Genomic DNA, 15802 nt, shown 5'->3' on the forward strand with positions numbered 1-15802 from the left:
GCCTGGTTCAGGGTTCTGCAAGGCAGGAGGAAAAGGACCACTTGTGGAACCATGGTGTACCACCACCATCCTAATTTGGCTGTAGGAATTTTCAGTATGATGGCGGAAGGACCGCCACTACCGGCCCGGGGATGGCGGTCCTTCCACCATCATAATGAACCCCTTAGTGTGAGCGGCGGGGCTGTCACCAACCACACTTACACTTCAAAGGTGCTGCATTAGTCCATGCACAAAGAACTTCACACATAACCTTTTATGACCTAGCCAAGGCACGGAGACAGGAAATTCCAGATAACTCTGTGGGTAAGTTTCTTCCACTTCAAAGCAGACCCCAAGGATAAATTCTAAGACTCTCAGACCTATACTTCAATACATTCCTCAACCTGTGGACATTACAGAAAAAGGACATGGCCTGCTGCCAGAAGCGAGCCTTGCTGCGTGAGGCCTGCCCTGCTGTCTCAGAAGGAAGGCTGAACATGTTCCCTTCATTCCGGGATACCTGCGTGACTCCAAAAGTGAATAGGCTGGCCTCCTGTTCTGAGATGCAGGGACACAACAAACTCCGGAGGCCTCCGTGCAACTGGAGAGCTGCACTGCTGCACGGAACCTACCTGGACCTGCAACTAGACCTCTCTGAGCCCTGCTGGCCTCTACTGGAGTAAGTTCCTGATCCCCAAGAAGTGCCTTTCAAGTTCTGGACCCATGGTGTGACATCAGTTGAGCTCCTCCCGGAAGAAAAGGAAAAATCCTGAAGTTGTGGGCTCTTCACATCTGCAAATGAGCCAATATCTGGCTACTCGCTTCGACCACAAATGCAAAGCTCTGGTGAACACTCATCTTCCTGCTACAATAGTCTTGTTTCTATATTGTTGAAGTTACAGCTTGACAAAGCCAATAGTATGATTGTTTTAAAAGGGCGCCCCTTATATTGATATGTTATATATAGTGTATGTTGGGGGATAATGATTATGGGATTATTAACCACTTTTAGTCAAATGTGATTAAAAAATGTCAATGGATATCATAAGTATTACTATTTAGTAGTGTGTGTGTGCAAAATAAACGTACTTTTGCTTTTTCATAGAAAAAGCACTGACTGGGCAATCATTTATTGAGTGCCAACTAATGGGGATTACTAGCCCACACCACCTTCCCTGAGTATGCCTTAGACTGCGCTGCTTCGCTACTCTGAGAGAGTCACGTGTTACGATGTGGTACTTGGTTGCTAGTAAGGAGAAAATTGTGGATGTATTACATGTGCAGGCCTCACATCCTGCATAAAGAATAACCCAATTTCTTACAATAAGGAAAAGAGTTCTAGAATGTAGGAAGGCCGCTCCCCTTATAATCTAGCAACAAATTGAGTGTATTGACCATCAAATAAACATAATCTCTGTGCGGCATGCACTGTAAATATACAAATAAGCACATATGATCTAGAACATAAAAAGGTCTGTAACATGCTCATTAAAAAAACAAAAAAAACAACTCCTGACACATGCAAAGCACTGGAGCTAAATGGTGTTTGCCATGTGTCTGATAGCAACATGTGCACCAGAGCATTCTATAGTGTTTTAAGTTTCTTTAGTAAATATTTTGGTATGTTTAAATCGATGCAGTTAGTAGTGCGTGTTGGAGTCCTAGTCACCTTTTGGGACAAGGCCACTATTTGAGTATCTCATTCATATGCTCTGCAGGCATATTTCCAACACAGCACACATATCGATATACGCCGTGTAATTTCACTAACCGTGTGCGCTCTTCACCAACATTACTCATTAAATCGATGCAGTTGGCATAGTCTAATATAGATGTATATACACAAAATGTGGTAAACTCAGGCATTTGAAAACCTTTTTGGTCACTCATGAGGTGGTGAAATTTGCAGTGACAAAATGAAAAATTGGATGTTTCATATTTAGTCAGCTGTTTGATCGATGGAGTTTTTATTTTCCAAACAGACATATGGGAGATCTTTACATCTGGTGACAACTGTCAATCATTAAAGTGATGGATGGAATGATTTAATTAATCTCAGCCGCTATAAATTACGCTAGGGTGCATACTAGTCAATTGTTCATTTGCACACCACACCACCTCACTATGGACCCAGCCACTGAGGCACTCAGGGCACTCTCCGGTCCACCGCAATTGCATTAGGCGATTGTTTGATTGGAGAGAGGCCATTAAGTCTTTCTACACTGTGAACTAACCAGGCGGCTGGTGGTCTAGTCAACAACAACAACACACTGCTGCCATAAATTCCAGCTCCCGGGCGGGCCGAGGACAAAGGCATTCGGGCAGTGCTGAAAGCCCGATTGTATTTTAATGGGTATTATTTGGGAATACTGTTGCGAAACGGGACATTAAAATTCGATTGCTGTGCTTTAATTTCACTGAGGCACTCAGGGCACTCTCCGGTCCACCACAATCGCATTAGGCCATTGTTTCAGTAGAGAGAGGCCATTAAGTCTTTCTACACTGTGAACTAACCAGGCGGTTGGCGGTCTAGTCGACAACATTTCGCTGCCATAAATTCCGGGCTCCCGGGCAGGGACATTAAAATTCGATTGCTGTGTTTTAATTTCACTGGGGCACTCAGGGCACTCTCCGGTCCACCGCAATCGCATTAGGCAATTGCTGGAGTGGAGAGAGGCCATTAATTCTTTCTACACTGTGAACTAACCAGGCGGTTGGCTGTCTAGTCGATAACACGCCGCCATCATAAATCCCAGCTCCTGAGCGCGTGCGCGCAGCGGGTGATCCAAAGTCAAGCTGTCTGCACCCATCCGTGCCAGAAAGCGCCAGCTGCCAGGGGATGCTGCTAGTTTTACAGCAGGGTTCCTCTGGGAGACGAATCGCCTACACACAAGAGGCACTCCTGGCCCATAGGCATTCACTATCATGTACTGGGGATAAAGAGCTTTGAGCAAATGATGGTAAGAGGGCCACAAGGAATTACAGGTGCGCCAACTGCGGGTGGGCCCTGATTAAACGACTACCCTCCCTTCCCGATCCTCATCCTTGTATACATAGTAAACAACCACGACAGGGGATGCACAATGACAGCCGTGGGGGGACTAGTGGGACCGGGCAGGATAGACAGAGATCTGGCATGCAAGGATTATATCTGAACACCAGATCTACTCCTAAGCATGCAACTGAGACATGGGACTCATTAGAGGACCGTAAGCCTGACATATACCTATTAACCAAAAGGTGGCTCAACAATGAGGCCAAACCAGCCCTAGCAGTGGCCTTTCCGGACGATCATGCAGTCAGCAGGCTGGACTGACCCTGTAAACGTGGGGGGGATTAGCCATCGCCACCCGACTCCCTTATTATACCAGGATGTTGGATAGGGTGTCTTCGGTCAATATGGATCTCCTAATATTCAGAGTAGAGCGTGACCAGGTCATAGAATGGACAGGTGCCACACGTTAGATGCCATTTTTTCCAACATATCGGATTTGGCAGTTGAGCCTCCTCAAGCACTTGGCTGGACTGACCAAATGGCATTAAGTTTTTGGGTACTGCCTGTACATCCAGTAGTGCGGGCACAAGGTCAGAAGAATTTTTGAAGACCCTGGGCGAGAGTAACCCCTTCCGCCTTTAGCCAGGCTTATAGTGACCCCTTGTTCAATCTGGACGCGGACCCCAATTCTGCCTTGGAAAGACTGGAGGGAAAAGGGTCGCTATTCAGGAGAGGGCAGCTCCTGCCCCTGGTACTCGGACACCCTTAGAAAGGAGAAGTCCAGTTGCAGCGTCCTGTAGAGGAGATGGAGGAAATCAAAGGGGGAATTAGACGAATTACTATATCGAAAATCACATAGAGGCTACCTAAATAGCTGTAATACAGCAAGAAGGACACATTTGGGTGTACGCCTTACAGAGGCCAAAAATTCTTCTAGGGAACTATACGGATCCTGAAGGAATTTAAAAATCCCAAGGCGATTAATGCGGCACCCCCTCCCACTCAGGAACTATGTGAAGATCTAGCCAGGTATTTTACCAATAAGATTGATCTGATTTATCAGTCCTTTGATCCGGCGATAGAAGAACCGGTGGAGGGATACCTACCCAGAGACCCCCCACAGGAAGCGGTTTCTTCCTGTGGGCTTGATTTTACAAATCCCAAGGCTGATAATGTGGCACCCCCTCAGACTCAGGAACTATGTGATGATCTAGCCAGGTATTTTGCCAATAAGATTGATCTGATGTACCAGTCCTCTGACCCGGCAATAGAAGAAACGGTGGAGGGATGCCTACCTAAAGACCCGTCACAGAAGGCGGCCTCTTCTTGTGGGCTGGATTTTTTCACTGACGTAACGAGAGAGCAAGTAGCCTCTCTACTAAGCCGGGTAAAATCAGGCTCCCCATTAGATGCTGCACTACCGGCGGTCATGTCAATACTTAGTCCGGTCTTAGCAGATGCGCTTTCTAAAATATACAACATGTCATTTGAGACGCTATATTTCCGAATAAGTGGAAAACGCGCGGGTAAAGCCACTCCTAAAGAAGGCATTAGCAGACCCGACTGAGTTGCAGAACTACAGGCCAATCTCGCTTCTCCCCTGTTGCTCGAAGGTTCTGGAAACCTTGGTGAACCAACAGCTATCCCTCTATCTGGAACAAAACAGCCTTTTGGATCCCTCGCAGTCCAGATTCCGGGCATCCCATACCACGGAGGCTGCACTGTTAGAGGTGACTGATACCATAAGGATGACACTGGATAGAGAGACCCCAGTGATCCTAGTCCTCCTTGATCTGTCAGCAGCATTTGACACAATCTTGCACAGGATGCTGCTAGACAGACTGAGGGGGATTGGGGTGAAGGTCAGGGCTCTTAAGTGGATTCAAAGCTTTCTTTCTGTCCGTACCCATAGCATCCAGTTGGATGCATTCGTATCGCAGACCACAGGGGTGGGCAGGGATCTGTGCTGAGTCCCACCCTGTTTAATGCATACGTGACTCCCTTGGCTGATATCATCAGAGGCCATGGCTTTGAGACCATTTCCTATGCGGACGACATGCAGCTGATTGTCTCCATTGGGGAGGACATTATGTCAACCCAACTGAAATTCAGAAGATGCATGTCTAGCATCGCTATCTGAATGAGGAGGAATTTCCTACAACTTAATTCCTCAAAAACGGAAATTCTGCTGTTCGGGAAGGCCAAAGCAATCTGGTCTCCGGAGTGGTGGCCTACCAAGCTGGGTGAAGCCCCCCTACCTACTAGCTGGGCTAAGAACTTGGGCATCAGGATAGATGATAAACTATCCATGGAGGAGCAGGTCAAAACAGTGTCAAGCATGTGTTTTGGCACAATGAGGATGCTTAAGAAGATCTTTCCCTGGATCCCTTTGTCAGCGAGAAAAACCCTTGTCCAGTCACTCGTGGTGAGTCGGCTGGATTATGGTTACTTGCTGCTGGTGGGAGCAAGGGAAGATCTCCTAGATGTGCATGCCCAATAATTTACCTTCTCCTATAGCGCCAAGAGATCCTCTTGGGGATGATTCGCTTGTGCTCTATAAATCCACAAAGTAAAGTAAAGTAAAGTGGGTGTGTGAGTAGTTATATTACATTTAAAAAGGTTTAAACATATACTTTTAAGTTTTACATGTCCTGGTACATTGGGTTTCCTTATTACATTTAATAAGTGATATTTTTTGTTTGGGAGCAGGTGGAAATCTCATATTTGGTGTCTAAAGAATTGTAATTCAAAATCCTCTACAATGGTAACGTCAGATTATAAGTCACAATTCTGCAAATGCCACTTTTAAAAAGTTGCCATTTTCTTGTCCTGACCGTTTGGTGCTTGCATTGTATTTAGCTGGCCTCCTGTTCTGTGATACAGGGACACAACAAGCTCCATAGGTCTCCCTGCAACTGGCTAGCTGCACTGCTGAACTCAACCTACCTGGGCCTGCAGCTGGACCTGTCTGAGCCCTGGTGGCTTCTATTGGAGTGAGTTCCTGGTCCCCAAGAAGTGCCTCCCAGGTCCTGGACCCTTGGCCTGGCATCAGTTGAGCTCCTCCTGGAAGAAAAGGAAACATCCTGAAGTTTTGGGCTCTTCATGACCGCAAATGAGCCCATTCGCAACAATATCTTGCTACCGGCTTCGACTACAAATGCGAAGCTCCAGTGAATGCGAATCTTCACGCTATACTAGTCTTTCTTTCTATATTTTTGAAGTTGCCTCTTGACCAAGCCAATAGGTATGATTTTTTTTTTTTAAAGACACCCTTTATATTGTGATGGTATATCTATTATAGGTGGGGGGATAGTGATTATGGGGATTAATAACCAGTAGTGGTCAAATGTCATTAAATTATTTTACTTAATATCATATGTATAGTTTTGCATACCATTAAATTGTGCAGGACACATGGAAAGGAGAAACCACCTCCATTGATTATTTTTGTGCAGGTGTTCCTTCCTGTATAAAGACAATTGTTCCTACAATGCAGACACTCTAGCACTATGGTCGGAGGGGTGCCTCCGTTGGTACAGGGCAGCCAAAACAGCAGTAATGCAGTAGGAAAGGACAGGAATGCCCTGTATACTTTAAATACAATGTATTCCTGCTCTTTCCTTTCGACGCAGGGCAGCGCGGCAAAGCGACTTACTGTGTGGTCCTGCCTCCATTACTTGAAAATGAGACCATTGGGGCATGCAACTTGTTTCTGGCTCAGATGACTGGATGTTGGTGACAGATGGGCTTTGGGCATTCCTCCTTGACAGCCAAACATAATTGGGAGCTTAGCTGTGGCTGGATTGGCCATCACTGGAAGGATGGGAGGGAGGAGCTGGGCCCAGCCCCACCTATACTTGAATAGGCCCTTTCTCCACACAGAGGGCTGCATAGCCCGTGTAATTAGTCTAGAGCCAGGGCCAGGAAGGCAGGGCACCAGTTCACTTCAAAGGCATACCCCTGGAAGCTTCTCCCCACTCCAAAGGCACAATTGCGTATAAATTCTGGACTTCAGATACCACCAGGTCAGTACACTTCTGCACCTGTGGACACCCTGCTGGGAGGAGGGACTAATGTACTGCTACAACGACTCCCACTCTGCTGGACTGCTGCTCTGAAGGAACTGTTGCCCTGCTGTGCTGACCTGCTGCCCTCTAGCCTTAGTGAGAACAACTGGACCTGCATCACTTTAACCCCAAACCCAGAGTGACTCCAAGGGCTAATTTACTTGTGTGATATCCGACTCTTGCCTATGTCATTGGGGGTTCTATGTTCTAGAGTCTATGACCAAGTAACAACTGAAGGATCTGGAGAGAAGAGACAGTTAGTTGGAGGCTGAAGTCCTTACATGAAAATAAAGCTCTTTTCTTTTTACCATAACTTCTCCAGACGTATTTTTTGAAGATTACCACAAATTGGCACAAACTGGTGAACCTCACACTTTGGGGACATCAACTCATACATTACTGGATTCATAAGACAGTTTGCTTTGTGTTTTTGAGAAAAGGTACTTTACCTCTAAATTAGCTTTACTTCAATTATGCTCCTTCTACTTTGAAAGGCCAGCTTTCTTGAGGATAAAACACTTTGCAGGAATACATGGATATGTCTTCTCAAAAGGATCTACTGTTCTATTGTGCTTCATGAGGGATTACATTTGATTATTCCCTGTTTTAATTTTATTCTACTACTGCTTATATTATTGCTAAGTTAATTTCCGAAATGTATCTGGTGTGTACTTAGATTTACACCGGTTTCTGGAAGCCGTGAGCCCTTACTAGTTTCAACCGTTACTTCCTTGTGTGCGCACCGGCGGAAATCAACTGTGCCCGCGAGCAGTGGCCCTTGTCCCTACTCACGTAAGCGTTATGGCACTCTACCTTACGTAAGCATTACAGCTTTTTCGGTGTGCCATACCATGTGCCATACGTCTGTAAAAACAACAATTGATGGACAGAATGCAGAACAATGTCATACATTTACCCCAGTACAGAGATCTGGGCCTAAATCCATCGTTTTTTGCTCACCCCACCACCCCAGTTCAGATATGGCCATATTCAAATCAGCCTTGACCCTGTGCCTCTTGGGAACAGTCCAGCACGAACTGCCAAGCAATGTCTTCCCTGGACCAGAATCAAGCATCCTAGGACCGGTTTCTGGCTATCAGCCGTCTTCAGCCAGTACTTCTATGTCACAGCACTGTTCAGATTTCATTGTGTCCTCATCTTCTAATCGTAAGCCGTGCTGTGCCGCTTCACTGCACACAAGTCCCAGGAATCAGAGGTTCTACAGCTTACATATATATGTGCAAGCTCTAACGCTGACAGTTATTTGGCAATCGTGGGCACTGTAATGAAACTGTATGTATTAACCCCTCTTTTGTGAATTCTCCCATCGCATTGAGGACCATGTTTGACTGTCATATCTAGCACCTTGGAAGCTTTACTTTGTTACTTCCCCCCTGTAAATTTGTAATTGATATCCCATGGTTTGACTATCAGCTACTGGCCAAATTCTATTCTACAGCAACTCCCTTTGAGATTTGTTATTGTTTTCTTCATATCAGCTATTGTTCTACAAGGAGACCCTTGGAAGACTCCAGTATCGTGTGGGAAACTGGTGTTTGGACTTTTCCTGTGTGTTTATTATTTGCTGTATTTTGGGCAACAACATTTATATTGTGTGATTATTAACTGTTGTTTTATAATGCAGAATAGACCTCCTCCTCCGTTTTTCTAACCAATGCCCGGTGAACCTAAAATGGTCTAAATGGAAAATGTTTAATAATTATTTCAAAGTATTTGGTACAAACATTTCTGCAGAAGAAAGCTTCCTTACTTCTGCATTGTCTTGGATCTGAAGAGCAGGGGATTTTTGAACATCTCACTGACTTGTCTGATGAAGAAAGGAGTGATGCAGCACCCAGTATAAACAGATATGAAATATGTGTGAAAAAGTTGGACAGGCATTATCTGCCTAAATGTCTATAATAGTAAAAAAGGTATCATTTTGGTATGCATGCACATTGGCCCGATGAATCAGTAGAGGACTATGGGACTACTTTGAGGCAGTTGCCATGCACATGCAATTCTAGAAGTAATACAAATGAATGGATAGGAGATCAGTTCATGATGCTGTGTATGAATGACAAAGTGAGGGAAGATTTGTGGTTAAAGGTATATTCTAAACTCAGTGAGGTGTTACTCATAGCAAAACAAATTGAACATTCACAGGCATGTGTTGCAGAATTATATCAGAACTCTTCTAAGAAGTCTGATTTGCAGATGGTAAATGCTGTTAATTCCAATCTTCACATCTAAAAACAGATACGTGCAAAAGTGTAAAGGGCCATGCTTTAGATGTGGTAATTTGAGTCATGGGGGCAATAGTAAGGGCTGTCCTGCTATCAATTGTGGATGCAATGGATGTGGAAAATAGGGGCATTATGCTAAGTGTTGTAAGAGTGGTACAAACCCATGAACTATAGATAAAGACAAATAGAAGATCAATGAAGTAAGTGCGGTTAGTGAACCCTTTCTGCCGCAAATTTGGGGTACTATCAATGGAGTGAGCGATGATGTTGGGCATCCTACTGACATAGTTTGGGTGAATGGCATTGCTGAAAACATGATGATGGATTCTGGTGCACATTTGACTTTAATATTGGATGTCATGGTCTATAGATACTTTATGGGCAAAGCTGAGTTGCTAAATCCCGATGTCTAGCCCTTTTCTAATGGTGGTAAGCTTATAGAGTTGATTGGTTATTTTGAGGGACATTTCAGTTCTAAAGGGAATGAATCTGAAGGTAAAACATATGTTCCCATTGATGGGGATACCACACTAAATTGGCCTCATCATAAGTTGTTTGTCATAACACTAAATCCCAATGGCAATCCCCAGGTCCAAGTCCAAATGAACTGTTTCAACAAATTTCCTAAGGATCTCGTGACAGAGTTTCCCTCTGTCTTTTCATCTAACATAGGGTGTTTGAAGAATTATTTGCATGGCATGAAGCTCAAAGCGGATTTTGTTCCCTTTTCATGTAAGGCAAGGAATATTCCTATAGTGTGAGGTAAGCTGTCCAACAGGAATTGGGTGGGCTGTGTGGTGAAGGAATAATTGAACAGAATGGTTGGCTTCCATTGTGGTAACTTGCAAGCCCAATAAGGAGATTAGGCTATGTATTGACTTGAGAGAACATAATAAGAGGGTGGTTGAATTAAAGTTTCCTCTTCCCAACATAACAGAACTAGTGGGAACTCTTTCTGTTCCAAGGTGGTTCACCTCTGTAGATCATAAATTGGCGGGCCATCAGGTCAGACTATCGGATCGGTCTAAAGATTTTACTTAATCTATCAAGTCTTTTTGTATGTTCAGATTCAATCGCATGTCTTTTGGCTTGTGTTCTGCTGCCTCAGTATTCCAGAGGCTGATGATGAGAATGTCCAGTAAACTGGAGGGTGTTCTGTTTTTTCAGGATAATATTTTGATGATAAGATAAAGAGCAACATTTGGGTAGAGTCAAGAAAGTACTAGAGATCTTAAGTGAGAATGGTGTCACACTCAAGGCTAAGAAGTGTAAGTTCGCCCAGGAGGAAATTGAGTATTTGGGACATGTAATTTTGGTTAAGCCTAAGGATGATCTTGTGAATGCAATATTGAACTTATCGAGGCCGGAATGGAAGGAGGATGTACATACATTTTTGGGGATGGCAGAATTTTATTCTCGTTTTGTGTCAAATTTTGCAAGTAGGATTGTGCTTTGAGTGGATTGTTGAGAAATGGTGTGGATTTTGATTGGAGTGAACAATGTGAGGAGGAATTTAAGGATGTTAAAGTAAGTTTGAAGGGAGCTCAGAATATGAGCAGTTTTGTTCCAGGTATGTTGTCCTCGGTCCCTACAGAGGCCAGTGATAAGGGTGTTGGGGCATTAATAAAGCAGGCTCAGGGGGTTTGTGAAGTCATCAGGGCACTGAGATAATCTGAGCTAATATACTCCACTATTAAAAAGGAGGCTCTTGCATTATATTGGTCTATAAGAAAATTTAGGAAGTTTTCACAGGGGCACAGGTTTAATGTGTAAACCAATCACAAACAGTTAAATGCATTTTTTTTAAAGAAAATGATGAGGTTCTGTATCCAGTTGCATTTGTAAGTGGGATGTGTTTTTGCAGGATTTCCAGGTTAATGTGGAGTATGTACCTGGAGTTTCAACTAAAGCAGTAGAATGTCTTTTGAGATTGGCGATGACAGATGGTTGTAAGGACAAGGTTGACTGAGCTGGGCAAGGACAGTGTGCTCTGTAGTGTGTGAGATAGGATTCTCAAGGGAGGGGCTTGGGATGTTTCCAATGAGGGTGAGAAATGGTTTTGCAAGGTACGGGATAATTTATTTGTTAACAATTGGTTTGTCATGAGAAATCTAAGACTCTGGAAGTTTGGAGAAAACAATTAACAGATAGTGCATGTGGGACAGCTTGGCATAAGTAAAACAAAAGAAAGATTGATGAGTGATTAATAACACCAGGGATGGGTGTACAAATTAAGCAAATTGTAAGGAAATGTGTTGAATGTTCTTTAAGTGACAAACTCAAGAAGGTAAGTATGCCTCTTCTAAGGGATGTGCAGATGTACTATTGGTACCGTGGGAGGAGATTGCCCTAGACATTTTGGGTCCTATCAGGGGGGGGGGGGGGGTTGTTGGTCTGTTTATCTACTCGTACTAATGTTTATGTTCTCTAGATGGTCTACAGTCAAAGTTGTGTCAGAAATTTCTTGGGCTTCAGTGATGAGATTTTTGGGGAACATTTTAGCAGAGAAAGCAACCCAGGAGCTATCATCAATGACAATGGAATTCAATTCACATCACATGCTATGGAAAAGTTATTTTATGAAAGGGATATTTTGCACAAGAAATGTTCACTTTATAATTCCCAAATTAATGGCTTGATGGAAACACTTAATAGAACTTTGAAATAAAGTTTGTAACTGGAAAAAGTGTGTGGGAAAGATTGGAGGGAAGAGTTGCGGAGAAAGGTTAACGCTTACAGGTTCTCTCCGCATACAACTGGTCAAACTCCTTTTGAGTTGTTTCACAGGAGACTGCCAAGTGATATGATCTATCCCTTTTGGATGAAAAAGAGGAATGCTGGTCAGGATGAAATTGAGTGGCAAGAGCACAACTGCAAGATTGTGGCTGGTGGGTATTGAGGGAAAAAGACAAAGTTTGCCGGACAATTCTAGACTGTGATCTTTTTTCCCCCTCTGTTGTTTATGATATGTTTTCCTGTGCCTCCACTAGATTGTTGGACAATTTTGACTTTGTATTTGTCGTTTAGGTTATTCTGTTTTGTATGCTTTTTACCTGGTGCTGCATAATCTGTAGAGCGTTCTGATACCTTCGGTGGTCAAGTTTGCGCTTTATAAAACTTTCAAAATAAATAAATAAACAACTTCAAAGGAAATTAATATATGACTCACTAAAAGGGGTTTTGAATATCAAGGTAGAAATTGGGTATTTGGTTGTAATAAAGCGTCTAATTAATTGTGGTAAAATATTCTAAGCCTCTTTAAGTTCTGAACTTGTTTAAAAATGCTGTTAAATTGGAAAATGGACACATTTGGAATCTCAAATGTATTGCTGTATTGTATTGTATCGTATTGTAATTGCATTTATATAGAGCTTACTAACCCTGACGAGGCGTTGAAGCGCTTTTTTGTCGGGTAGCACGCTACATCCGGGACCCATAGAGGATTAGTGTTGAATTAGTATAGTGAAACATGCAAGTACATTTTAAGTGGTGGGTAGGTTAGTCAGTTATTTGGATTTAGAATGATAGCAGAAGGACAGAGGAGGAAAAAAAGGTTTGTATTTACATAGCGCTTGTTACCCCTGATGGATGTTGAAGCGCTTTTCTGGCGAGTAGCAAGCAACTCCAGAACTCATAAAGGATTAGTGTTGAAAATTAGTATAGTAAAATATGTAGTAGTTTTACTAGTGGATATGTTATTCAGTTATTTGGGTAGGGAAGGGTAGGTGGCGGGATAGTGAAGGGAAGAGGTTTGTATTTATATAGCGCTTGCTGCCCCTGGGGGGGTTTTGAAGCGCAAGTAGCACGCTACTCTGAAACCCATCAGGATTAGTGTTGAATTAGTATGGTGAAACATGAAAGTAATTTTAGTGGTGGATATGTTAGTCAGTTATTTGGATTGAGAAGGGTTGGGGAGGGGTAGAAAAGAGGGAAGAGTTTAGAAAGGTTTGTTTTGGGGGATCATTATAGTAAAAGAGGGGTAAGATGATGCAAGGAGGGGTAGAGTAGGAGAGAGTCTAGAAAGGGTTATTTTGGGGATCATAGTAGAGGTATGGGGTTAAATGATAGAGTGGATGTAGAGGATATATTGAGCGAAGTATAGGCTGAGAAATAGGGAAGTGCATTGGAAATGCCAAATTAGAAGAAAGTGATAAATATATAGATCCATAAGAACATTAAAAGTATATAGATACACAAAGGAGGTAAGTATATTGGGCAGCATTTCTGTCCCTGGTCCCGACCAGTCTCAAACAGGCTCTAACAGGCAACTGCCCTTGTCCTCTCCGCCTTTAACAGGCTCAAACAGGCAACTGTCCTGGTCCTCGCCACTCTTAGCCTCGACGCCCGGACTGAGATGCCCTAAGCCTGGCCTTTTATAGCCCTAGTAATCAGGTGACCCTGTCAGCCAATGGGAACCCTAGCCCTAACACTATCCAATCACAACACTAGCCCTAAAAATGTAGAACCAATGGGAGACCAGGAACTTACAGCCAATTTTAGCCCTAGTCCAAGCACCAAATCTAATCTCTACGTACAATAGAGGCTCTGGCCCTACCAGTAGTCCCACCCCAAGTCCAAGCAACCAATGGCAAAGGAAGCCCTTGTCCCTACTTCCAATAGAAAGCCTACCCTACTCTCAGTCCCACAACCAGTCCAGCACCCAATCACACCAGAAGCCCTAATTGCTACTTCCAATTAAAAGTCTAACCATAGCCCTAGTCCCACCCTAGTCCCAACTACCAATAACACAGGAAACCCTAGTCCCTACTTCCAATAGAAATCCTAACCCTAGCCCTAGTCTCAACCCTACATTGATTGAATCACAGACCCAGAAACCAATCAGAACACTCAAATACCCAACCAATGAGGACACTAAACCTAATCCAATAGAAGCATCAGCTACAACCACCAATCCGTGTACACTTGTACCAAACAATATCAGACCATATAAGGTCCCAGCGACCTCAGTCAAGGTTTGCTGGCCAGGGAGTTGGAAGCTGCTTTTCCTGTTCAGAATCTCCTAGGAGACAGACAGGCTCAATCCACACTTTAGACTTCTGCAGGTAAAGGCCTCACTAACTTGAAATCTAGCAATACTGTTTGAATAAAACTTTACTCCCTCTACTGGCCAAAAAACGAAGAGCACAGTCCCTAGTAAACACGGTTTAAACAGCTCACTGAAGCACCCTCTGATGTAGAATATCCCTGTTGCTGAGGGGGAGGCAGGAGGGCTGGTTTCACTGGCTTGTGAACACAAAATGGTGGCTGGGGGTGCACTGTTTTAACATACAGATCTTAGCACAGGGCAAAGGAGAAATTTGGAGGCAAAACTGAAAGTCATCAGCATTGAGAGGGAAAAACTAAAGAGTTTGGAATGCAAATCTCCCAATTCAACACATTAAATGGAAGCAATCCTGGTCAGGAAAAAACACAAGTTTAAAACACAAAACAGGTGATAAAATATCCAATCACAGGCAGGTGAAAACTACAATTTTTAAACTGTAACAACCACAGGTAAAGACAGAAATCACAGAAAGGGAAAATCGTTTAAAAAAAACTTTTGTCTTGGGGAAGAGACAGCACTAGTCTGCCTCCTTACCCCTTCCTGGACTCTACTCACTGCAATCTGGGGCACAGGAAGGCTGCAACTCACAAGATGGAGGTGAATGGTGAGTAGTGAGGGATTGCGGTGAGTAGGCGGCTGCCTGACCTCACACGTGATCTTGTTTTTAAATCTGTGTAAAAACAGGAAATCCTGCGCACGTAATTGTGCTAGTTTTAAAATTGAAGTTGAATTTGCACTTGTGAATTACTACATGCTGCCTTAGCTTTTTAAAAAGATCGGAATCACTTTTAAAGCTTACCTTGCCTGCTGGTTTGTTCTCTCCGCTGTTACCCACCTCAGTCCCCGCAGCTGCGGCTGTTTGAGTGGAGGGCGTGGTTGTCGGAGAGCAGACTACTCACCGAGCATCACCTGGGTAGAGGGGGCGGAGTAGGGCAAGGATCCAGAGCACACTATACGTATTTAATTGATATTCTCATGTTTCAAGCATTCATTCCTTCGTGATAGATCAAACCAAACGTAAATTTTCTTTTTCCAAAAGTATTTATTCATCAACAGTGTTCACCTCTTGGGAATCACTGTGCTTGTCACTTAAGCCTACACGTGTTTCATCACAGCATGTGGCTGTGACTCTTCAGGGCTGATCCTAATGATCGAGGCGCGTGGTCGGGGAACCGGTGATAATTCCAACCCGGTCCTTATCGGGTGGTTTAGTCTTTAAAGGTCGCGGCACCAGTCGGTATGTCCGGTTGCCGTCAGCAAATTGTTTAACTGCGGAGTTTGAATCGGATAGTTTTCATTTAGCGGTATTCAGGCCGTGTTCAGCCCGTGATGAAGCCTGGTGCAGCTTCAGTCTCCAAATGCGGGAGGGGGCGGAGTAGCTTGCCGCTAGGCATCCTACGTAGCTAGACGCTCGCATTGTGATAACAGGGATTGCGGTGAGTAGGCGGCT

The 15802-nt window shown here is 43.9% G+C and overlaps 1 protein-coding gene across 9 annotated transcripts in view; it reads right to left on the reverse strand.

Annotated features, from left to right (window-relative positions):
* Positions 1-15802, reverse strand: part of ZDHHC2 (zDHHC palmitoyltransferase 2) — a 579224-nt gene that overhangs the window by 200452 nt on the left and 362970 nt on the right. For 5 of the 9 annotated variants that reach the window (XM_086962594.1, XM_086962593.1, XM_086962591.1 and 2 more), the window contains exon 9: positions 5921-6037. The exons of the other annotated variants lie outside the window; for them this stretch is intronic. In XM_086962594.1, coding sequence (XP_086818720.1) covers positions 5921-6037 — 117 coding nt within the window. The remainder of the gene's footprint in view (positions 1-5920; positions 6038-15802) is intronic. 9 annotated transcript variants of the gene reach the window in all.

Source organism: Lissotriton vulgaris, chromosome 3_1 (assembly GCF_964263255.1).
Source record: "Lissotriton vulgaris chromosome 3_1, aLisVul1.2, whole genome shotgun sequence".
NCBI lineage: Eukaryota > Metazoa > Chordata > Amphibia > Caudata > Salamandridae > Lissotriton > Lissotriton vulgaris.